The sequence below is a fragment of the Dunckerocampus dactyliophorus genome, chromosome 6, assembly GCF_027744805.1.
Source record: "Dunckerocampus dactyliophorus isolate RoL2022-P2 chromosome 6, RoL_Ddac_1.1, whole genome shotgun sequence".
Lineage (NCBI taxonomy): Eukaryota > Metazoa > Chordata > Actinopteri > Syngnathiformes > Syngnathidae > Dunckerocampus > Dunckerocampus dactyliophorus.
Window position 1 is genome coordinate 29,189,064 of NC_072824.1, and position 24,404 is coordinate 29,213,467.

The following is a 24,404-nucleotide window of genomic DNA, read 5'->3' on the forward strand; positions in this document are numbered from 1 at the left end:
ATTTTACGACAGTTGTCAGTGCTTTCTGGCAGAGGTAGGTTACAAAAAGGTGCGGGGTTCCGTAGACTGCTGGCTGGAGTGGAGCAACCAATTTGAGAAAGATGTGACGAACGTGACCTCCTCAGGTATTTAAACCATTATTGACGTTAGACGTCGCATGATATTGTCGAACGGAGTTAACCAAACTGGCCTTATAAATGACATTACACTGGTGCGCCCGGCTGTGTGAATGTTAGAAAACTAAGCTAATTATTGTTAGCTTCGATGTAACATGATATAGCACCACCGGGTAACTGTTAAAATTGATGTGAGTGTTATAGCTCGGTTACGTCGTAGTTGCATGTTTAGTTAACAGTCGACGATGCTGTGGTAGCCCAGAGCTAACGTGCTAGCAAACGTTACGTCAAGTTTATGCTGTTTACCTCAGGCTGGTCCAAAATCCCGGGGGTCATGTGAGGCCTTAGTCCATTTTTTATTGGTCCTCGGGAGATTCTGTGATACATGATCAAACACAGCCTCACATCAGAACAATTTCAAAGTACTTGCTTTGTCAACTGTAACAAAAAAGCTGAGATGCTGTTCTCAATATTTTGACATAACTCCTGGTCAAATTTCTGCTGTTGGTTATTTTTGTACAATTTTCCAAATATTTCAACTTTCTTCTCCTAAGATTTTGACTTTATTCCCATGTTATAGATTTTCCCCCAACCTAAGTTTCCAAAAATGACAACTTTATTCATTGTTTCTTACTTTAAAAACAAAACTTTTTTTCATTAATATTTAAACTTCATGCTAGGAAAATGACATTTCCCCTCATACTATTACTTTATTCTTGTGAAATGATGTTTTTTTTCCCCCTTGCTAGATTACACCTCTTCTCTTACTATTTTGACTTTTGATAGATTTTCCCATTTTTGCTGCTGCTGTTGTTTTTAAGTTTCCTTGTTAAATGACATTTTTAGACTGTGCTGCGGGCTGATAAAATCACAGCCCCGGGCTGCAAATGGCCCCCGGGCCGCACTTTGGACACCCCTGGTATAGACCTTGTCAACCATTATTTCAAGGCTTAAAGGAAAACTGCACGTTTTTGGGAATTTTGCCCATCATCCACAAACCGTACGTTAAACATGAACACTTACATCTTTTCCTTTTCTGTGCATTCCAATGCAAGAAAACGAGTTGGTATGAGTCGGCTAACAATGCACGTCATGGGGGGGGGGTACCTATTTCAACTATGAACAAGTAATACTTGGAGTATCTTGCCGTATTTTGGTGATTTAAAACATTACCGCAACTCCTTTCCAGGGCGCATTGATTTCACATAGCCCATATACCTAATGCTACTTCCGTCAACAACAGCAGCACAGAAACAGCAATGACACTTAGAATGTCTGCTCTCATTGGGATGGCTGTGTCTTCAAGCACAAAACTTGTGCTCCAGTCCTCAGGTAAAAAATACTGACAGCAAAAGAGCATGTTGTACATAAGATTGTGATTGATGGGCAATTTTTTTAAAAAGTGCAGTTTTCCTTTAAAAAAAAAACAAAAACAAAAAACTCCCTGTTCTGGCCTCCTGTCGTCTATGTTCTCTCTAGTGTAAGAAAGTCCAGAGGCTGTGGATCACTATATCCAGCTCCCGGACCATCAGCATTAGCACCCTCAGCTGCGTGTCTTCTCCCCTTTGCTCTTTTCCTTATGTACAAATGACTGCACCTCAGGCGACCCAGCTGTGGGTCTCATCAGTGACAGCGATGAATCTGCTTATACCCACCCACACACACACACACACCTTTTTTCAGTCTGTCGTATTGTCAGAGGGAGTGTTGTATCCAAGGAAAGTCCTCCTACACCTACATTTCGAGCATGGTCAGGGACCACATTTGGTTTGTAGGACTTATACACCCCTTAGCCGTTAGCCCTTCATTTAAGAAGAATTGGGACACCACATGATTCTTGTGAACGTGCAAAACCTAGGGGTAAGGAATGGAATTGGGATTCAGCCTAAAGGTCTCTTCTTTTTGGTTTACAATGTTCACATTGTCCCACAACAACATTACAACCTGCTCTACCATAAAGGTAGGTGACTCACCAAGGTCTTCTCCGCTAACAGTGCACTTTCGTTTCTTCTAGTGGGAAAGAATGAGAGAGGGAGGAGATAAAAGAATGGTGAGAGACCTCTCCGGGTTGTATGATGGAAGGACTGGGAAAGGAGAGATCCGAGTGCAGCCCCACAACGTCCCCGTGGCTCAGTCATCTTAAAACGGAAGGCTCGACTCTATGGAAACTCAAAGACTGCTTCACGGCCGATGACGCACCCATCCCTTTGCGAACAGACAAAAAGGTATGTCCTGATCTACTGTGCGAATGTGAAGTTCAGGGTGATGTCATTTTCATGTGAAAATGACTTTCACGCGTGATAGAACAGTTGCATTTCAGTTGTTTTATTATTGAAGACCTTATGAAGTTATTATTGCTTGCTCATCTGTTTTCTAACACACGATATTTGCTCATGCAGTTTCCAAATACATAATCAGTACATATGGGCTAATTATTGAAATGTAGGAAAGTAATCAAGACAACACCGAATCAGTACAGTGGATCTCAAGTCACAGTTCAGCATTCACAAGCTGTGCGGATTTTTGGTTACAGATCGAGCCTGCTAGCCTGACAACCAGGCTAACTCTGATTCGCTTCTTTCTTACCTGATCATTCGTGGTGAGCGCCTACATATTTTATACTTTAAATGCATTTAATAAGTGTGTGAGCCATATTTATATGTTAAACCTGTTATATATTTATAGTTTTTAAAATTATGACCATAAATGGTGAAGAAGCACCCTTCATATAGACATAGCAAACAAAGGACTACATAAATACAATCATGTAAAAAATGATTAGACCACCCTTGTTTCTTCAGTTTCTTGTTCATTTTAATGCCTGATACAACTAAAGGTACCTTTGTTTGGACAATTACAGTACAGTGTATTGATGACAAAAATGGCTCATAAGAGTTTACGTTTTTGGAAGTACAGTGTTCCCTCGTTTATAGGCGGGTAGGTTCCCAAAATAGCCTGCAATAAGTGAAATCCGCGAAGTAGCCAACTTAATGTTTTAACAATTCTTATTATATATGTTTTAAGGCTGTAAAACCCCTCACCATACACTTTATACACTTTTCTCAGACAGGCATTGACATTTTCTCACATTTCTGTCTTGTTTAAAAAAACTCAAAGTTCAAACCTTTGTTTGAATGTTAATGATCAACCGACGAGGTTGGGCACAAGAAATTAAGTGACACACCCGTATTTCACTCCTCTGAACGTGCGTCTTTGTCGTCCTGGCGCCGTTCCGCTGTACTGTAGCATTTTTGTATTCTTGTGAAGACATATTGCTCCTGTCTGCGTTTTTTTTTTTTTCTTTTCCTTCCTTCCTTCCTCCCCCTTGCCCTCTCTCTCTTCCTCCCTCTGGCACCCTACAGCTGCAACGTCTTCTTCCTCCTCTGCCCTTTGGGTGCGACCGCAGGTGCCTTTGACAGCGCAGAGCATTTCGTCAACATTGTGGGTGTTGTCGGGGATAAAACTTGGCAACATACAGCACTGCTAGCGATCAAACATTTCTGTAAATTTGGCAAGCCGAATGCATTCTGTAGTGCACAGGAAGGCACGGAGGAAATTGATTGACAGTGGTCTACAGTCCCTTAGCCAATCAGGGCGCAGAACACAATGCGTGGGTTCTCCCTTAGACAGTCACAATGCAGAACACAATGCACGTTCATATGCTGTTTGAAAAAAAAAAAAAGCACAAAAACAAAAGCTGCCATAGGTGAACCGGAGCGAGGGAACACTGTACAATGCTATGGATGGAAGAACTTATTTAATATTGGTTATTATCAAGTAAACCACAGAGATGTCTAGATATCAGCTCTTAAATTAAACTCTGAGCTATTTTTGTTGTCATTTGTTCACAAAAATTCACCTTAAGATGTACCAGGCATTAAAATGAAAAAGATGGTCTAATCATTTTTTTTCCACAGATACAATAAACAAATATAAAACAAAAGTGCCGTGGTATTTGAATGTGAACGACTGTACGCTGAGTGCAAAGATGGATTCATTGGTGTACTGGCAGCAACAGTTTTCTTCTAAACGGAGAAATGCCATCTATTCAGCCAGTTGAGACAGGACATGCCAAAAACGGTCTCCAGGAATTTGAACAAGGCCTTGTATGGACGTAGACCAGGGGTCACCAACGTTTTTCCTTGTGAGAGCTACTTTTACAAAATGAAAATGCCCAAGAGCTACTCATTTTTGTAACATTTATTTTCAGAGCTTATTTTAAACCCCAAAAAAGCGAATATGCTTGTTTTACCAGAACATTAACAAAATGCTGGCGTCCACAACTCACATTTTGTATTTCAGAATGCATTTTTTTCTACTGTTCTTTCATTATGAACTGAAAACCTGAATGAAAAGCAGGCTTGCGGGCACCTCATGTGGTCATGGGGGGGCTACCTGGTGCCCGCGGGCACCACGTTGGTGACCCCTGACATAGACCAACAAGATGCAAGGAGGATTTTTACTGTCATGCTTATTCAGCAGTATACGTAACTGGAATTTTGTAGTCCGATATCCTGCACTTGGCTAATGTACCTCCTAAATATCGATGTACTGCTCTTGTCTCTTCTAGGGCAATGACATGGACAGCAGAAACACTGTGCTGGAATTGAAGGATGTCCCTCCTCCCCCTCTGCACCATATGTTATCGTCCCAACAATCCCAGCTCTTCTCTCTGGTCCCTCTCCCTTTGCCCCCTCCTTGTTTGCTTCCTCCCCATCTTACACATGACCCCCATCAACAGCAGCTTCCACTGCAACAGCAACCAGAGGGGGCTGCCCCTAAAGTAAGCGCATGCGCCCACTGTGACTACTGTATCACAGAGGGTTATAGATTATCAGATGGTGAAGTTGTTGCTGGTAGAAGTATAGCCGGTGTTGTCTCACGCTGTGCAGCACCTGACTTATTGGCAACACCTATCTACAGCAGCAGTAGCATCAGTAGGTCTGGGCCTTGCTCTGTAGCCCCAACTGTTGACCAGTACAAGCACAGCTGGAGCTGTGGCCCTGGATATGTTTATGATTCACAGCTCAGTTGTGGCTACAAACGTCAGAGCCCGTCTTTTGTTGCCACCTCCCAGCCTGTTTCAGCACAATCCCAACCCACCTGCTGCTCAGGGATCCGTCACACCTACCCAGCTGCAGCACTTCCATGCAATCAGCCCAGACTGTTTCCCTCCTCAGCCCCTTTGGCTCCTTCGCTCCCACCTGTTTCTACTGTCCCTGCTCCCTTACATGGCTCTTGCCTGGCCTCTTCTGGCTGTTATATCTGTGGTGTGGACTGCAGTCCCATGGTCAGAAGAAGTCAGAGAAGTGCAGCACTCTATGATCACCCTACTACTAGCACCACCACCGCCATCACCACCACAACCACATCAGCACATCTCTGCTCTAATCCTATGCACTTAAATGTTGAGCACACGGTTTGTGTGAAGGGGGTGCACTACTGCCACGAGTGCTTGTTGAAGGTTGGTGAAATTCTTGTACACTGGTCATTGTTAACGTTTTCATGAGCATCTCTTAGACTTGGACATTTGCTCGTGTGTATTTTTGAGACTTTTGCGATTGTTTTGCCCAACAGATGCATATATCTGTAATATTTGTATGCATATATTTGTAATATTTGTGCCTGTTCGCAGCCAAGTCATTGTTAACGTTTTCATGAGCATCTCTTAGACTTGGACATTTGCTCGTGTGTATTTTTGAGACTTTTGCGATTGTTTTGCCCAACAGATGCATATATTTGTAATATTTGTATGCATATATTTGTAATATTTGTGCCTGTTTGCAGCCAACGAATGGTTTGGTGTCTGAGTCAGAAAAGGTGTGGCCCAATATTCCTGTTCCCCAAACAGCTCCTGTGTCTATCCCCATTTGTAATGGCTGTGGCACCTCATCTGATAGCGTGCCGCTCAGCCTGGGCAAGACTAGCCAGAAGTATGGTTAGTCCACTTTTGAATTCATGCATGTTACCTGACAACTTTAAAATATGAATTAGAAAGTTATCATTTCCTTCTTGGGATACAACATCAAAGCGGGCAGTTTTTCAGGACAAACATCATTGTGACCACCGTGCATACGTGATGTTTCCATGTGCATGCACAGACAACTCAACTCAGCTCTGTTGGTCAGGTTCTCCAGAAAGTGGTGGTACAGAGAGCGTCCCCCCAGTGGGAGTATTTTGGGACATAGAGAACTGCAGCGTTCCAAGCGGACGGTCAGCTGGGGTTGTGGTCCAGCGTATCCGCAGCCGGTTTTTCCAGGGCCACCGTGAAGCTGAGTTCATTTGTGTCTGTGATATCAGCAAGGAGAGTAAAGCGGTTATACAAGAGCTCAACAACTGCCAGGTAAATGATCAACAATGCGCATGGGGGAGTAAAACACTGCTTAACGTGAAATCCTGTTTTGCATCACAAGGTTACTGTGGCACACATCAATGCAACAGCCAAGAACGCTGCGGATGACAAGCTTCGACAGAGCTTACGGCGCTTTGCCGAGACCCACACTGCACCCGCAACTGTGGTTCTAGTATCATGTGTGTTCTCAGACTCTCACTCGTCAATCATATGACCTTGTTTGAACAAATAATTCTACAGCCGCTTTATACCTTCATGTCAACAGCGGATGTAAACTTTGCAAGCGAGTTGAGCGACCTGCGTCATCGCCATGGTTTCCAAGTAATCCTGGTCCACGGTAACCATACGTCACAGGCCCTGCTGCAGCATGCCCACTGCCATGTGTCTTTTCAAGATATCACAGCTGACCTGCCGCTACGCATGCTTGTCAAAACACAGGTAAGCATTATAGAAAAAAAACAAACACAAAACTGTTTGGAACTGTTTAGTTTTGAAAAAGGTAAGTGATGGCTTCAATGAATGCGGCGCTTTTGGATATTAAGAATGTAAATCTGAGGTTAGATGTATTTACACCATTTTCATTTAGACATAAGAACGTTTCCTAATCTTAAACCACTCAACATTTATTTTGTTCTACTACAAAGGGGGACAACAATATTTAAGTGTAAACCATACAAACCCAGACAGGGCCGTCTTTTCCTCCCCTCCTTCAGCCCAGTTACAACCTGCTCTATGTGCACAACCTTCCTGTCAACTGTGACAAGAGCCTGTGGAATGCTGTGAAACTCAGGCTCCGCCGCCTGTCGGACAACTGTGGTGGCAAGGTGCTGGGCATGTCCCAGGGCACAGCTGTCCTCCGTTTTGGCAGCCCTGAGGCAGCAGCACGTGCCCGCAAGCGAATGGAAAATGAGGACGTGTTTGGCCGTCGAATCAGCCTCTCTGTCTCTCCACGGCCCAAAGACGATGCAAGTCTAGAGTCTGAGCTTCAGCCACAGCCCCATCACGTTACCCTGACTCAGACACTGCCCCTGCCCGAACAAAGCCAGGGCGGGGTTTTTACCCTACCTGTTGCCACATCCTCCTCATCCTTTCTGCCACTGGAGAAGCCAAGGTCGCCCAGGAGGGCACGGCGAGCGACCCGCCCATGCTCCACCCCTGGCCCAGTGCCTGAAAGGCCTTACAGCCCAAAGAGGGGTTGCTCAGGGCCTCCCGGTGGCGCTCCAGCAAAGCCCCATCAGGTCAGCAGACTCGTCAGTGCCTGCTCCCGGTTTACCTCCGTTGCGCTCTATCCCTGTACGAGCTGCTTTGCAGTTGCATCTTTCCCTCCAGTGTCCTCCTCATTGCTGCCTTGACTAAGCTTGTACTGTAGTAGCTGCTTGCTTAACATTAAGCATTTGTGATTGCTGGCTTGCATTAGTTGTTGCATCGTGTGTCACCTAATGTGCTGCATGTTTTTTTTTTTGGTTTTGTTTTGTTGTACTAATGCATGACTTGATTGCAACTAACCAAGCAATTAATAGTACCAGCTCTGCTTGAGCCTGTTTGCTGATGCTGCTTCATGTGTGAGCCTGTCTGTAGTCCAAAGTTTGCTTCATGTGCTTTATTTAGCTCTGCCTGAAACCACTGGTACAACTCTTCATAATGACAAACCTGACCCCTGGTGGCTAAACATTTTTTTTTGTTTGCTTTTGAAATATGACACACAACCATCATACAGCCACTCAAAGTCTAATGTCAGACACTTCTTTTTGACGCAGGAGTTGGATAATACAGAGGGCAAACCTAAGGTTGGTTTCCACCAGATGGATAAAGGGTGTCCAACGTCTCCCCACATTGACGGTGAGACAGGATCACTGGAGCAGCTGTCAAAACCTGCCTTCAGCGGAGAATTGTTTTACAGGAGAAGGTACACACATTGAAAGGGGAAAGTGATTCATTAACATTGATTTCATTATTTGGTTATGTTTCCAAATACCTCAAATTGATGTAAGAATCTTGACTTTGTAAGATCGTTTGCTTCAACAAATGTCCATGTTTTGTTTGTCCCTGTAGAAAGGATGGTTCAAATCCTCGCAGTGGGACAGAGTCTCCTGTAGAACAAGGGGGCAGAGGCTCAGTTGAGTTTCAGATAAGCACACCCTCTGCTTTCAGCAAGCTGAACCTGCACAGAAGCTTCAGCCCACTTGCTTTGTCCCAGGGTTCTTGGTCTTCCAGGTGACTTCCCTGATTTAATTCACACACTCAACAGAGAAATGCTGCACTAGGAATTATACGGACTAGATGTAGTCCTACTGTTGATTATTTCCTAAGATGTTTTTCCCTTCACCTAAAGGACTGCATCACCCTGCCTTTCCAGCCGCTCTTCTCCCCTACTTGCTCCTCCTCGCAGCCCTTGTGCCGAAGGTCCACCTGAGCCATTTTCAAAAGGAGCGGAAATCCAGGTGGCCAATCTTGACTACAGGATGTCCCGCAAGGAAGTACAACAGACTCTACGTGACACCTTCTCCCGATATGGGCGGGTATGTCTTTCAACATCTGCCATCTCACAATAACTACATGTCACCATTAATTACCACGACAACCACTCTGTCTTTTTCTGGCCATGTGGTTGCAAAAGTTGAAGTAATTTGAGAGACAGGTTATTTTCACTTTTTGTTTGTTTGTTTTGTTTTTTTTTAGGTGAAAACAGTGGAGCTTAGTCCCCACACAGACTACCAACTTAAAGCCACAATCCAGATGCTGTCCTTACAGCAGGCCATCAGTGCTGTGAGCGGGCTTCACCGCTACAAATTGGGAAGCAAACGGATCCAGGTGTCTCTGATCACTGGTGGCCACAACAAAGCCTTGGCCATGCTTGGGTACAAATCGCAGGCTGTATTACTGTAGTTTGGATCTGTATGGTAATCTTAATCTGACCTTTTTTTTGTTTTCAAATCATCAGCTCAGAGATCATCAACATTCTTCAGGAGGCACCTGCCAGTTGCCTTCCTCTCTTCAAGTTCATTGAGGTCTATGAGAAGAAGTATGTTGGTCTCACAACTCCTGCCATTGAACCCTAACCAACCGTGCAAAGTTGCATGAGTTTTTGAGTAATGTTACCTCTAACCCTCTTCCCATTTACAGATACGCTCGTAAGCTTGTGATAAGTGATCTCTACAGGTTACCAGAGGTAGTGGCAGTTCGGGAACAGGGGGGCTCAAGGCTTGTGTGCCTTCTGTCCAGCAGCCAAGTCCATCAGAGTCCACTGGGATCGGCCCAGTCACAGGAGGGCTCCTCCACAGCAAGCGGCAGCCCTGTGGTGTTTGAGGAGCTGGAGTACCACGAACCTGTCTGCAGACAACACTACACGCAGCAAGCCTTCAGGTATGAATCTGGCACACATTACATACTATGTACATAACTTTGTGAAATACTTGTTTTTAGGATTGTCATTTTTTAAAAATCACGGGAATAAGTCTTGTTGTAGTATCTTGCTTAGTTCCACATTCTCTTAGAATGATAACTGCAGACCTTTATGCAGTTTGTATATTCACTTTTCTTTGTCGTGCCATCAAGCATGTTTTCACCGATCTAGGCTGGTTGTCTGTGTCCTTGATTCAGCATTGGTAATGTTTATCCTTTCCATTTTATAGTGAAGCAGACTTTGACCCAGACTCCTACAAAATTCCATTTGTGGTCATGTCTCTAAGCACTTTAGCCTCTGAGGTCCATACATTGCTGCAATCACACGAAGGGACCCTTCCTCTCCTCAGGTGACTATCAATTCATCAAAAGTTCAACCGTGTTTACAGTAGGCTAGATGGAATATATCAACAAAATATCCAGAAAAAATTGCATGTTATACATTTGTATTTCATTAAAATATAAATTTGATGCCCTGCCAGCCAGCAAGAACTCTAACATGGTTATGTGGTCATAAAACACACATAGTTTTGTCTCTGGACCTGTGCAAGAAACTACTAGTGCAGTAATCAGAAAATGGGAAAAACTACATGATAGCAATCGCAAGGATCATTCTGAGAAAGGTGTGGGATCACCCCAGAATTACATGGAACTAACTATCTCAAAGGAATAGAGAGGAAAACCATTGGTAACACATGTGGCATACAGCTTTACATTCGACAAAGGAGTAGCTCAAAAAGAAGCAACATAAGATCCTGGAGTCTTTTGCAGGGACCTGAAACTTTTGAGTTGCCAAGTGACAGCCTCATAACCTCCAGGATTTATAAAGTATCTGTAAAGAGGAGTGGGCCAAAATCCCTCCTGAGATTTATGCAGCCCTTGTAACCAAATACAAGAAATGTCTGACCTCTGAACTTTCCAGCAAGGGTTTTTCCACCATGTGATAGCTCACATTTTTTTCCTGTTGATTTTCTGTCTCTCTCTGTTGAAATAATATCATAAATCTGGACTGTTCATGTATTTGTAAGTGGGTAAACTCACAAAATCAGAGTAGATGAGACAATGATTTTCTCTACTGTATGTATTTTATCTTGAATAGTTTTCCAGACTGCTATGAAGCGAAGTTCAGCCGGCTGCAGCTGGGCAGCGAGACACTGGAAGGTGGTGTTCCTCTGGAGCACCTAATCACGTGTGTCCCTAGTATTACCATCGTCACTGCTCAGAACGGCTTCAAAATCATCAAATGGATTCATAACAAACCACCAGCACCCAACTCTGGTAAAAACCTAGAACATATAAAACCTATTTTAGAGAGTCTCTGTCCCTGACTGTTTTGGAAAATCCCCTCTCATAAATGCTGTCTCTTTTCTGCAGAGCCGTGGCTCCAGCGATGCAAGAGCCCCGTGGGCAACCCTCAACTTATTCAGTTCAGCAGAGAGATCATTGACCTATTAAAGAGTCAACCGGCTTGCATCATACCTATCAACAAATTTATACCCTCTTACCATCATCATTTTGCCAAGCAGTGCAGAGTCTCAGACTATGGCTACTCAAAGCTGCTTGAACTGCTGGAGGCTGTGCCACATGTCCTACAGGTACTTGAATGCTGGAATTGCAATGTTTCCAACAGATTAACCTTCTTGTGAAGTTTCTATAATCCTTTCATGCTATCATGGTTGTATTCTGGTACATATTTCATAGTGCTGTTGAATAGCAACACTACACTTTATATATATTTATATATATATATATATATATATATATATATATATATATATATATATATATATATATATATATATGTATATGTATATGGGATAGTTCTGATTTTTTTTTTTTTTTTTTTTTTTTTTTTTTTTTTTTTACATGAAATTGTATGACATCCCCATCAGCAGTGTAGTGCATCAACAGTGACTTAAAAATGCACCGCATTTTACTGATAGGGGTTTCAATTGTCAAGATGTGTAGTTGAATTATCTCTGCAACAGCGTCGGAACATTTTTTTGTAGTTGTGGAATTCTGTTTACTTTCAGATCTTGGGTATGGGTACAAAATGCCTACTGACTCTCACTCATCGTGCTCAAGTGAAGCGTTTCACTCAGGACTTACTAAAGCTCCTCAAATTTCAAGCCAGTAAGCAAGTTGCTATCAGGGACTTCATGCAGGCATACCACTGGTCAGTCAACATGTGAACACACACTGGTCATATACTCTATAGAATTCAGATGAATTTGAGTCATTAAATTTGTAACGTGTTCCACATCTTCTCAGGTGCTTCTCCAGAGACTGGAGTGTAACAGACTATGGCACGTGCAACCTCATTGACCTGCTGAGTGAGATCCCAGACACCACCATTACCATCACACATCTGGACACAGATACAGTTATCTCTGTTCCCAAGAGAGGTACTGCTGATGGACCTTTTTTTTGTCTGCAATAAAGTAGAGTATTCCATGACAAAAGGTCATTTTATAATGTATATATTCATTATTATAGGAAGTAATTATTTAATCTCCTGCAGATTTTACCACCTTTCAAAGACAAACAGTCCATACTTTTTATGGTAGGTTACTTTTAACAGAGAGACAGAATATCAGCGGAAATCTATTTTGGAATGAGGCTGTAAGATAAAATGTGGGTAAAGTGAAGAGCTGCTTTCTTACGCCATACCACAACCACCACAATTTCTACCTTGGTCGTTCCACATAAAAGAGAGTTTGGGGTGGAACATCCAGCACCACAGATATACAAATACAGCTGGTGGTTAATATGCATATGATGCCCTGTCAGAGACAAATTCAAGCCTAAGTAGAACAATAAATGTTTTTCCTCAATTGCATGTAGCTAACCTGTCTCTTATTTAACCACAGAGCGTACTGGGGATGAAATGGAGCGTACCAAGCAGTTCGGGAAGGAGGTGGTGGACCTCCTCCGACATCAGCCCCACTGCCGAATGCCCTTCAGCAAATTCATCCCCACCTACCACCACCACTTTGGTCGTCAGTGTAAGCTTAGCTACTACGGATTCACCAAGCTCATGGATCTCTTTGAGGCCATCCCCGAAGTCCTAATGGTGAGTACAAATGTGCACATGCTTCAAGTCAACTTTCAGTATTGAACCCACCACCATGTTAGGTGTTGGAGTGCGGAGAGGAGAAGATCCTGACTCTGACAGGGGTGGAGCGCGTCAAGGCTCTGGCGGCTCAGCTCATCAAGATACTACGAGCTCAGAAGAACTCCAGCCTTCCTGTGAACCAGCTGTTCACAGAGTACACAAAGACCTTTGGTTATGGTCTACGTCTGCAGGATTACGACGCCTGCTCTCTGCCTGCTTTGCTGAGCAAACTCTGCCATGTTGTTAAGGTAAAGAGGCCTCTACCAATCTATTGTTTTCATTGGTTGACTTGTCAGGCACAAACATGTTTAAAGTTACTCTGCCAGTCTTGGCGGGGGGAATACAAGCAGTTGCTTTCCTTCCATTTCAAGGTCGTGGATGGCACAGAAGGCCGAGAAGTTCAGCTCATAAACAGGAAGTCTCTGCGATTGCTGACATCAAAACTTCTGGTGCTGCTTATGTCTCAAGAGGAGCATATTGACAAAGGTCTCAAGGTGGATGTGCTGAGCCTGCAGTACCAGACTGTCCACGGAGTCCCTCTGAACCCTTGTGAATATGGGTTCCTGTCCCTCAGCGAGCTACTCAGGAGCCTGCCCTACCTTGTAGAGGTGAGAAGAGGATTTTATTAGACAACCGTGGTAGAGGCAGTGATTTAATTTTTTTTCTTTCACAGCTTTACCGTGAAGAACGTGATGGAGTTCAAGCTACTAACACCACGAGCGAACCTGGTGAGGAGTGGGTGAGGCTGACCAGGCTTTACCAGTTTGCTCGGAATGTACGTGCACTGCTCCACACCTACCATTACAACCAGATCTTCCTGTCCGAGTTCCAAGGAGCTTATGCAAAGTTTACTGGCCGCAGCCTTGAGGCTCGCTACTATGGATACACCAGCACTGATGAGCTGCTCAGTTCCATTCCACAGGTGCTTCAATTCTGTTGCTATTTTTACAGTTAGAAGCACTCCAGTTTGATTTAGATGAGGGATGCTCCGATCGGCCACCAATCAGTATTGGCTGAACCATATATGCTGATGAATGCCTTTCAAAGCTGATCACAAAAACAGACCACCTGTGGCTCAAAAACTATTGGAGCATGCAGCGAAACCCATTTGCAGTGTAGTGTCCTGCTCTAGTGTCTCGGTTGTAGTGTCCCCCTCCCTCTTTTCTTTACACTGCACAGGCGTGCGGCGGCGGCAAACTGGACATGTCCACACGGGAACGTTCCTGAGTTTTTACTGTGTTGGATTAGTAGATCGTTGCATCCAGACGGGAACGCAGCACTGAGTGAAAACGGTGTAATACACAAGCACACCTACGCGTGGCGCTATGAACAAACACACAGGGGAAACCATGTGACACACCAAACCATAGAAGGAACGCATGCGCATAAGTCCGTCTTCTGCTTTTCAAGACTTACGAGAAATGGAATTACTCCTGTAAGTCATTATGGAGTAGACAACAAAATATAAGGAGAATGTCGACTGGGCTGAGTCACGTCCGTCGAAATATTCCGATTTTATGTTATCTTCTGGTCACGTGACTGCGGCGGTGGGCCGGTAACATCATCGTTTTCGTATTTGCTGCATACACGGCAAGACAAGCCGGTGCTCTCAGAGGCTATCCACATGGAAACGTTTTCAGGTGAAAACGGCAAAGTATTTTATCGTTTCAGTCTCTCATCCACACGGGAACAATGTTCTAGGTGACAAACTGTATTTTTTTAGGGAGTGATTCCACTTCTCGACGACGGACTCATGTGCATGCGTGCGTTCTTCTGTGGATTGGTGTGTCATGTGGTTCCGCCCGCGTGTTTGTTCACAGCGCCATACGTAGGTGTGCTTGTGTATTACATCGTTTTCACTTATTTCACTAATTTACTAATCCGGCACAGTACAGGCGTGACATTTTTCAACCCACCAAAAAAATTCTCAGGAATGTTCCCGTGTGGACGGATTTTCCCAGTCTGGAAGCAATTTTCAAAAAATACCGTTTGCCATTTTGACCTGAACATTTCCGTGTGCATAGCCCCTTATGTGCCATTTGTGAGAATGATGTAAAGTTTGCATCCTGCAACACATGAAAAGTCTTGCGGGTGTAGCATGTTAGCTTTAATTTAGTACGGCATTTGAAGAACAGACGAGGTGAGTTTTTGAGGCTCTCGGTGCAGCAACAAATGGGAGCTAACAGTCAACACTCGCCCGTATGAGCGTGACAGTTGGAAGGCTAAAGCAAATAACCCAAAAAATAATTGAATTCATCAGGCTGGATGACCAGCCTTTCACAGCAGTGGAAGACCCCGGGTTCCGCTGACTGCTCTTTCACTTGGATCTTCGCTACGTGCTACCTGGAAGTCCTGTCAGAGCGCCAGCAAACAGTGTGCTCTCACATCAAAGTCTCCTTAAAGAAGGCATCTTATTCTCTGTAAATTTCACAAATGATATTTCATGGTTCCTTTCTTCAGATTATTTAGCCAAGAGCAGGGGTGCAACCAGGAATTCTGGGCCCCACGAAAAATAATCTCATTGCCCCCCCCCACCACGGTGTCCTTGGCCAATAGCACTCATAAGTATATTGAAAAATTTACAGTTAATCCATTTGTTTGGTATCGGCCGAGCTCACTCATGGATGATTGATCGGAATTGGCAGCATAAAACCCTGATCGGAGCACTCCTTATTTATAGCTGCATCGTTATTGCATTATGCAGTTCTCCGGAAGCTTTTCTTCATGCTGTTGTCATCAGGTGGTCTGGATCAAAGGGCACGGTCACAAGAGGATTATCGTTTTGAAGAACGATATGAAAGGTAAAGCTTTAGTGCACGCATTCGTTGTGGTAATGTGATCTCCACACATGACAAATAACAGGTTTTTGTGTTGTCATGCAGTGAGGGCAAGTGCTTCAGTCCCCAGCAGCCCACTGTCAGAAGAAAACGTGGCGAGCCCCAGAGATAGCCCAGCAAGCACCACACGTTCTGAAGCCCAGAGTCCAAGTAAAATATTGCTTTTTCTAACTTTGAATACCAAGATATACTTTTGTTTTGCTTTATGGTACCTGTGCTATTCACTACCTTGTTTTTCTATTGGAAGAACAAGCGGGGTCCGTCGCGTGCTGCTCAGATACTATCATAGATCCCTACTTTTCTTCTGGGTTATGGCCTGAGACCACCCACGAATGGCTGAAAAGCGAGAAATTGACTGATGATTGATAATACAGACAGATTCTGAGTCAGTGTAGTCCAGGGGTGGGCAAACTGCGGGCCACATCAGGCTCGCCAAGCGTCTTTTTTTTTTTTTTTTTTTTTTTTTTTTTAAACCTTTAACATTGAAAGTGTAGCCAACATGACTTGCAGTAGTGCTATTGTCGCCCAAATAGTCTGTAGCTTGTACAAAAAAGCCATCCAAACACGACACGTCAGTACACATGATGCACTAAGTAACCTACCCTTAGTCGTTGATTTATGATGCGTTAACTTGCTGTGGATGTGATCTGTTTTCGTTTCGTTGCACCATGAGCAAGTACGTCGTTCTGCTACCGTATATATAGATGACCCAATGTGGCTTGCGAGTCAAAGTTTGCCCACCCTTGGTCTAGCCTTCAGTCAGGTTGTCAGGCTAGCGCTACGTCAGTGCTTACGTCTGCTGAACTGCAGTGCCAAACTGAGGCAGGTAGAGCCGAGCCGGTTGTGTGCTGTGGAAAAGTGGCTGAAGTCCTTTAAAAAAATAAATAAATAAATAAATATATATATATATCAATTATTTTCTTGTGTGCCCTTATTAAATATAGGTGGAATTATCCTACACATTTACCTTCCAGGCGCCAATTTGGCACCACAGTCAGAGCTGCTGTCTATGAAGTCACCTGTGGACCTTCTCTGTGGTCCGGTACCATCATGCTTGCCATCCCCTCCGCTCCACCCAGACCCTGTCATCCTGCAGCAGGTGGATTTGATGCATTTTGAGGAGAAAACTGCGCCTGCTTCACAAACATCAGGTCAGCATCCATTCGACAAATCATCCACAGGTCCACGTTGCATGCTACTCTCTGAAGTAGGGGTGCCCATTACGTCGATGGCGAGCTACTGGTAGATCGCCAAGGCGTAAACGTCACTTTGTAGATGTCATATCACATCAGTCAGCTGACATTAAGCTTCCCGCCAATTCGCTCTTGCGCCCCCATGGCGTTTCAAGCTACACACGGGGATGCAACTTTCGTCTTTATTATTCTGATTACGGACAAACCAACTCAGATGCTTATATCTATAACAAAAGTTATCTGTTCACTTGTAGTGGCGAGTTATGTAGAGGGGAAAAAACAGTGTATTGTTTGATGGCTTTGTTTGGCGTCATGAACTCTACTACAGAAGTCGGTGTTTTCTAGCCATCTGCTTTTTAAACTATTATTTCACGATGAAATGGAAAATGTGCCCGTTGCTGAAAACTTTTTAATATGTTGCCTTGACTTCGGCTGCGTTGTCTTGCAATTCTTGCTTATCGGTAATGTTTGATAGCAAATGCTGACTGGATGTAATACATGATGTTTGTGTCCTGATGAACGTTACATAGCTATTTTGGCTGTTAGCGGTACTCAGGTTATGTACACAACTATTCAGGAATTATGTGTAATTATCTTAATTGCCATATTGAATATAATTATATCAACTACTTTGACTACCTGTAAACTTTAAAAATGTGAAATACTAATCATTATTTACAATAGTATTCCAAAGTTGACCAGTTGGATTTTATATAGGTTCATTTTTATAGCAAGAGGTAGATCATTTTGACTTGACAACTTGCCTTTTTGACTTTGATAACTTGCATGCTGAAAAAGAGCGTGCACCCCGATATACATGCATAACGTACATAAATACGTACTCATATTTTCTTTAGTATAAACAGTAAATATAAGTTTTCTATGTTTCATAGTAGGAAGTAGATCTTTGGGACTTGGTCAATTTAAAAGTAGATCGCAGGCTGGAAAAGTGTGAGCACCCCTGCTGTAAAGAGAGGAAGAAATCCATTTTAATGAAGACGGCACACTTCTTTTGGCATCTCTCCTGTTATCAGGTGCCAGCTCGGTCTGTGCTTATGCTTTCAGAAAGTCAAGAACCCAACACGGCAGCTGATGCAGAGCAACCTGAGGGGGCGCATCTTCCAACCCGGAACACCAAGACCACTTTGTCCATGGACAGTCCCAGCAGAAAAGGCCCCCGCAATCGAATTAAGCTAGCTGCCAACTTTGCATTCAAATCAGGTCTCTAAAACACAACATCAAGCCGTGCCAGTTGAGCTGTTGTTTGAACTCCAAGCAGAAGAGTTAAGTGGCTGCACTAATCACATTGCAGAGAAACTAACCCGAGTCTTTTTGCTTTGCTACTTAATGGCATTGCATGATCAAGTGTGCTTTTCCTTTCGTTCGTTCAGTCAGTGGTACTCAAAAGCTTTGATCTGTTCACCTTTTGCAGATTTTCTGCAATTTGCAAAATGTTACACTCCTTAATTGTTGAAGGAATTTTGTTGCATCCCACAGGAAATTTAATTTTGTTCCCAGATGTGCTTGGAATACAGGAGTCTGGAGATGATGCCCAACATGAGTTAGATGCCACCACGTGGAACGCATGCGCAAACATTTGGAGAGATGCCAGAGATGAGTAGCACAGCACACTTGTGTTTTTAGGAAGTTAAAACAAACTCATTCTCGCTTCATGTGCTTGACTAAAAGACAGTTTTTAGGGCAGCTGATCATTTATAAAGAACCCCTTGTTTATACTTTGAGACACAGAATTTCAGTTGTTTTTTTTTTTTTTTTTAAGAACTTTGTAGGTGCGCCCAGAATTGGCTAATACCTCTTTGTTTGCTCTTTTCAGTCTCTTGATGCTTTAAAGACCTCCATACCCACGTTTGAAGGTGTCATAAGAGATTGCCTCTTTGAGATCAAGAACGTAAATGCTGTTGTTTGTGATGTAGGTGCGCCCGTGGGGTCATGAGTCTTAACCCAAGGTCTCTCTGGGCCAATTGTGTGTGTGTGTTTGACCAAGTTAGGAGCCAGCGGCCAACATCTTTGTTCTTTTAGCTGTGTTGTGTGGTTGTCCGGTTGTGTGACATATGCACGGTGTGCATACATGAGTTGATGCATGGTGTAAGCCCAGCAGCAGCAGACGGGAAAACATGTTTTAGACCTATTGGACGTGGGGCCACCTGTGCAGCCGCTACTAAAATATTCAAGGTTTTCAGTTTTTTGGCTCAACCTTGTTGCGGCTAGTAGTGTCTGTGGGGGTTTCCTGTCTTTTTCGATGGGTCAAGGGGAAGCAGTAGAGTGCTCAAAGTTTATTTTTAATGGCAGGATGGTGGTCTTGCTAGTGGAGCAGCACGCAGGCTGTGTAACAGCTCCACGAGAGTGTAGCATCCACATAGAAGAGCCACTGTGGCTCTCTGGAATCTGCTTGGCATTTACAATGGCTTGTATTTGCCGCAGTGCCAAAGGAACGGTCATAGCAGCTCCCCAGCCATCACTGGTTGTTAGGTACCCACGTGGCGTCCGCTTCCTTCACTTTTTGCTGTCAAATGTTTTCTGGTCTGCCAGCTGCTTGGTTGCCACCAAATGCTTTTGGGTTTACTCTTAAGTTGAACATGATATCAGCACCATGGATGTCACAAGTGGCTGTTTTTGTTCAGAAAAGAACATTTTGGAGAATGGGTAAGCCCATTCCACCAGCATGATCCACTTTATGTGTTAACTCGTTCCGTTGTCGTCACGTACACAACGAGAATTTAAGTTTGCCTTGGAAGCTGAGAGTCCACCTGTTGACCACTTGCCAAATACTTGTGGCTTGTGCAGCGTATACCCTCCCCTGCCCTATGGAACACTTTTTGATCAATGAGTGCAGCTCAAGGAGTTGATGATGATGATGATAGGAGCTTTAATTCTCCCCAAGAAATGTCTATTTTTTAAACTGTCTATTTGAGTAAAGCCAAGTTCTTGCTGTTTGGTGACATCTAACTCATGGTCGCATTTGTACCATGGTGACATCTAACTCATGGTCGCATTTGTACCATGGTGACATCTAACTCATGGTCGCGTTTGTACCATGGTGACATCTAACTCATGGTCGCGTTTGTACCATGGTGACATCTAACTCATGGTCGCGTTTGTACCACTTGAAATATGCACTTCTGCATAGTCGTGGTTCATGAAATCATTAAGAGTACGTAGTTGGAGAAAGAAACTAATTCTTAGCCTCTGTTTCTTTTTACTAACCCACTTTTGTCTTGCGAGTTTTTTTTTCTCCATTTACTCCGCAGTTTTGCATTCCAACACACTACTGCTCATGATAAACGCCACTTCTTCAAAATTCAAACATATATATTTTTTTAACTGTTGCCTTGTAATCAGTTTTCATGTGACACCCAACCACCGCTCATGAATCCATTATTAAGCTGTACCACAAGTTGTTACTATTTGTTGAAGGGACCAAACACGTTTGTTAATAAACCTCACTAAGCATCACCTTTTCCCTCATTTCCTGCTTTGATACTAAATGATTAGATCCACTGGCTGCTTTCTGAAAGATGCTCTTTATTGAAACATATATGTACAGGTAGTTTCAGCTTATTTTATGCATATTTGTTACATTTTCAACGTTTCATGAATGGACTAGCACTACAGAAGGTAGGTGAGATGATGTTCATGAGACGCTCAAACATACATGGAAATGTTAACATTAACTAGAAGATTGCATTATTTATTTATTTATTTATTTATTTTTTATATTCGCCCTAAAAACACACCAAAATTTAGTGGGGGATGGACTTGCCGCTTACCACAATCGATAAACCGTATGAACAAGCAAAGCCAAAGTATGCTTGAGCTTTGTTTGCACATCCGAGCATGAATAAAACGGTTTTAGGTAACAAAATCAACACAAACAATGCTACAGCTGTTAGCCATGACATAATATGATCCCATTTAAAAATAAATAAATCAACAGATTTTAAGGATGATGTTAATATCAGCACATGTACACTTATTTTTAAACGTGGCTGGCAGTTTACCAGGAGTACATGTCGTGTGTGTGTATACTGTTGGTAAGATACAGTGGTGTGAAGAAGTGTTTGCCCCTTCCTGATTTTGTTTTTTTTGTCACACTTAAAAATTTCACATCATCAAACAAATGTAAATATTAGTCATGCCAACACCACTGAACACAAAATGCAGTTTTTAAATGAAACTTTCTATTATTAAGGGAGAAAAACAATCCAAAGCTACATGGCCCTGTGTGGAAAAGTGATTTGCCCCCTAAACCTAATAACTGGTTGGGCCCCCGTTAGCAGCAACAACTGCAATCAAGCGTTTGTGATAACTTGCAATGAGTCTCTTACAGCGCTGAGGAGGAATTTTGCAGAATTGTTGTCATTCAGCCACATTGGAGGGTTTTCTTGCATGAAGCGCCTTTTTAAGGTCATGCCACAGCATCTCAATAGGATTCAGGTCAGGACTTTGACTAGGCCACTCCAAAGTCTTCAGCCATTCAGAGGTGGACTTGCTGGTGTGTTTTGGATCATTGTCCTGCTGCAGAACCCAGGTTGGTTTCATCTTGAGGTCACCAACAGATGGCCGGACATTCTCCTTCAGTAGAATTCATGTTTCCATTCATCACACTAAGTCTTCCATGTCCTGAAGCCTCAGACCATCACACTACCACCACCATATTTCACTGTTGCTATGATGTTCTTTTTCTGAAATGCGGCCGGATGTAATGGCACACACACCTTCCAATAAGTTCAACTTTTGTCTTGTCAGACCAGAGTATTTTATAGGTCTTTGGGATCATCAAGATGTTTTCTGGCAAAATTGAGACGGGCCTTAATGTTCTTTTTGTTCAGCAGTGGTTTTGGTCTTGGAACTCTGCCATGCAGGACATTTTTGCCCAGTGTCTTTCTTATGGTGGAGTCATGAACACTGACCTTAACTGAGGCAAGTGAGGCCTGCACTTCTTTGGATGTTGTTGTGGGGTCTCATCCTCTTGGATGAGTTGTTGCTGCGTCCCTTGATCATTTTGGTTGGCTGACCACTCCTGGGAAGGTTCACCACTGTTCCATGTTTTTGCCATTGGTGGCTAATGGCTCTCACTGTGGTTTGCTGGAGTCCTAAAGCTTTAGAAATGGCTTTATAACCTTTTCCACACTGATAGATCTCAATTAATCTGTTATGTTTTAACAGGGAGGAAATTAACTTTTTCACACAGGGTCATGTAGGTTTCGATTTTTTTCCTCCCTCAAAAAGTTTAATTTAAAAACTGCATTTTGTTCAGTTGTGTTGTCATTTTTTTTCATCTAAAACATTTAAGTGTGACAAAAAAAGAAATCAGGAAGGGGGCAAACACTTTTTCACACCTTTGTACATGATTTTGTAATCTTCCATAATTAAAATATTCCTATTTCTAAACTTTAGTGAGTTTCTTGAAGTCTGTTCATCACCTGAGAAGTAGAACCCATACTTGTGTTGCATCCCTCCTCCATCTAATATGCTCAATAATCATCATTAGCATGTAAATAGCTTGTGGCCCCACTTGAAAGCAGCATTGTTTTTTTAGTGGCATGTGTAAGCCTGGTGTTTCCCACCCACTCATTTGACACAGTCCGCGTACTTGTTCGCACTTGCTCATGAACACATTTTAATGGAACTGACTGCAAATATACCTTGTCCTTGCAACTCCATCCAGTAAATGTCTGCTTAACACATCTCATGCACAGCTGGTCTGCCAGAGAATATTAAGCGAGTAATCAGACCCCTCAAGATTCTATTTTTCAAGAATCGATTAGCAACTACTTTTGGCCTCATTGGACACTGGGTGACTCTTTTACGTGAAAGCACATATCGCTCTTAACAAGCAGCGGATGCTGCTGTGCTTGCCATGTTTTTGTCTCGCCGATTATGCAAATGAGACGTCTACACCCTTGTAACCCACCGCCACAAATGGACTGCAGTCCGTTTTCCCAAATGCTTGAAGCAGCAAACATTCATATTTGCCAGCAACGTCCGTTATTTAACCACATGTTCATCTGAAATGAATAATTTGGAGTCCCTGTGCATCAGAGAACCCCCAATATTTCATCAAATTCACTCCATGGACATTGTGCTTGTTGTTCCAATTTATGATTCTGGATCTTATTGCCACTTTTTAAGAGAAAGGATACGTGGAATTATAGAATTTACACCTAATTTAATTGAAAATTCTAATATTGTGAAGGTTTTAATGTGTGAATCCATGCTTCCCCGGAATGATTGCTTTGCAGACGTGACTTATGGACAGGCAACCGTGGAACACGAAGCGGAACGGATTCTCTGATACACAGGAAGTGATGATGTGAGTTTGTGGGGATGTGGGCGTGGCCCTTGAAGGACGTCCATCCGTTACATGATGGCACACTGGGTGGCGCCACAGCAATCCTTAATGACGGCCACGCCGGATTTGGAGATGAAGGGTTTGTTGGGTGGCAGCTCCGAGATTTGTCTTCTCGGTTTAGGAGGATCTTGTTGGTTTTGAAAAAGAGAAGGAGAAAAGATTATAGATTGGAAGTCTTTGCTGTGGTCCGTGTGTGTTCAAACACGGCAACGGCAACTCACTTTGTTTGGCTTTCAGCTTCTTCTCCAGTGGCATCAGTTTCAGCCGGAGGAACTCTGCCATCTCCTTGTCCTCCTCTTGCTCCCTGAGCCATAATAATATTAATGGTGTCATGAATGTGAATGTCTGTCGTCCGCTGAACTGCTTCAAGTTGCTTCTCCTCTACCTTAATCTCTCCACCTCAGCGTCGTCTACCAAGAAATCCCTCTTCTGTACCAGTTTATGGATCTTCAGGATCAGTTCCTCTTCCTGCTGCCTGTCTTTCTTGCTTTTGTCTTTCTCTGCAGAAAGCGAAATGGTACGACAAGGTGATCATCACTGCAGGCTCGTAACACTGTGCAATTAACTCATTCAATCTTTCAAGCGATTCGGAGAATAAAGTCATACATTTACGAGAAAAAAAATCATATTACCACATAAGTCCTCCTTTTTCATAGCTGTCTCAGGCAATGCCTGTTATGACGGAGTATTAAAATCTGAGATTTCAAGAATAAGCCGTACATTTACGAGAAAAAAGTAAATATTACTGCTCCCAGTAGAGGGTGTTGTATACTCATGTCAAAGACCTGTGCAGCTCCACGTCTGTGTGTTTACTTGCATATTAGTGACCCACAGTAGACAAGAGCCGGCCAAATCTAGAGCCACAACAGTCCTTATTGGCTATATTGTGTTCTGCGTCCTGATTGGCTGCAGAGCACTGTCAATCAATCTCCTTCGTGCCGTTGCTAGAACACTAGCCAACTGCCAATAAACAATAGGAGAAAAGAAAATCAAATTAGCAGCTAACCGGCAAAATG

General features: G+C 43.2%; 2 protein-coding genes across 7 annotated transcripts in view; one reads left to right on the forward strand and one right to left on the reverse strand.

The window, feature by feature from the left end:
- LOC129182398 (meiosis regulator and mRNA stability factor 1) lies at positions 1-20,489 on the forward strand. 6 transcript variants are annotated; one of them, XM_054778470.1, is made up of 27 exons: positions 1-125; positions 2,131-2,341; positions 4,687-5,580; positions 5,904-6,054; positions 6,218-6,459; positions 6,530-6,647; positions 6,734-6,906; positions 7,182-7,706; positions 8,226-8,374; positions 8,521-8,682; positions 8,801-8,987; positions 9,148-9,326; positions 9,410-9,490; positions 9,592-9,831; positions 10,101-10,220; positions 10,970-11,148; positions 11,245-11,465; positions 11,904-12,046; positions 12,142-12,275; positions 12,741-12,943; positions 13,006-13,233; positions 13,357-13,593; positions 13,659-13,907; positions 15,726-15,786; positions 15,868-15,972; positions 16,767-16,973; positions 18,081-20,489. In XM_054778470.1, exons 2-27 carry the CDS (start codon positions 2,189-2,191, stop codon positions 18,242-18,244), a joined length of 5,505 nt encoding a protein of 1,834 aa, XP_054634445.1. In that variant the 5' UTR covers positions 1-125; positions 2,131-2,188; the 3' UTR covers positions 18,245-20,489. The 6 variants fall into 6 exon arrangements, with proteins under 6 accessions (XP_054634445.1, XP_054634448.1, XP_054634450.1 ...); XM_054778473.1 differs by having other exon boundaries at positions 16,797-16,973; XM_054778475.1 differs by having other exon boundaries at positions 9,691-9,831.
- Positions 20,348-24,404, reverse strand: part of bmerb1 (bMERB domain containing 1) — a 13,779-nt gene continuing 9,722 nt past the window's right edge. The window contains exons 4-6 of the mRNA XM_054778478.1: positions 23,774-23,888; positions 23,610-23,692; positions 20,348-23,515 (exon numbers count right to left, since the gene is read on the reverse strand). Coding sequence (XP_054634453.1) covers positions 23,397-23,515; positions 23,610-23,692; positions 23,774-23,888 — 317 coding nt within the window. The 3' untranslated portion in view covers positions 20,348-23,396. The remainder of the gene's footprint in view (positions 23,516-23,609; positions 23,693-23,773; positions 23,889-24,404) is intronic.

Coding starts and splice junctions, on each gene's coding strand:
- LOC129182398 (XM_054778470.1), top strand. CDS start 2,189: ATGATGGAAGGACTGGGAAAGGAGAGATCCGAGTGCAGCCCCACAACG. Junction 13,234..13,356: donor AACTCTGCCATGTTGTTAAG/GTAAAGAGGCCT, acceptor TTCCATTTCAAG/GTCGTGGATGGCACAGAAGG. Junction 16,974..18,080: donor GCCTGCTTCACAAACATCAG/GTCAGCATCCAT, acceptor TTATGCTTTCAG/AAAGTCAAGAACCCAACACG.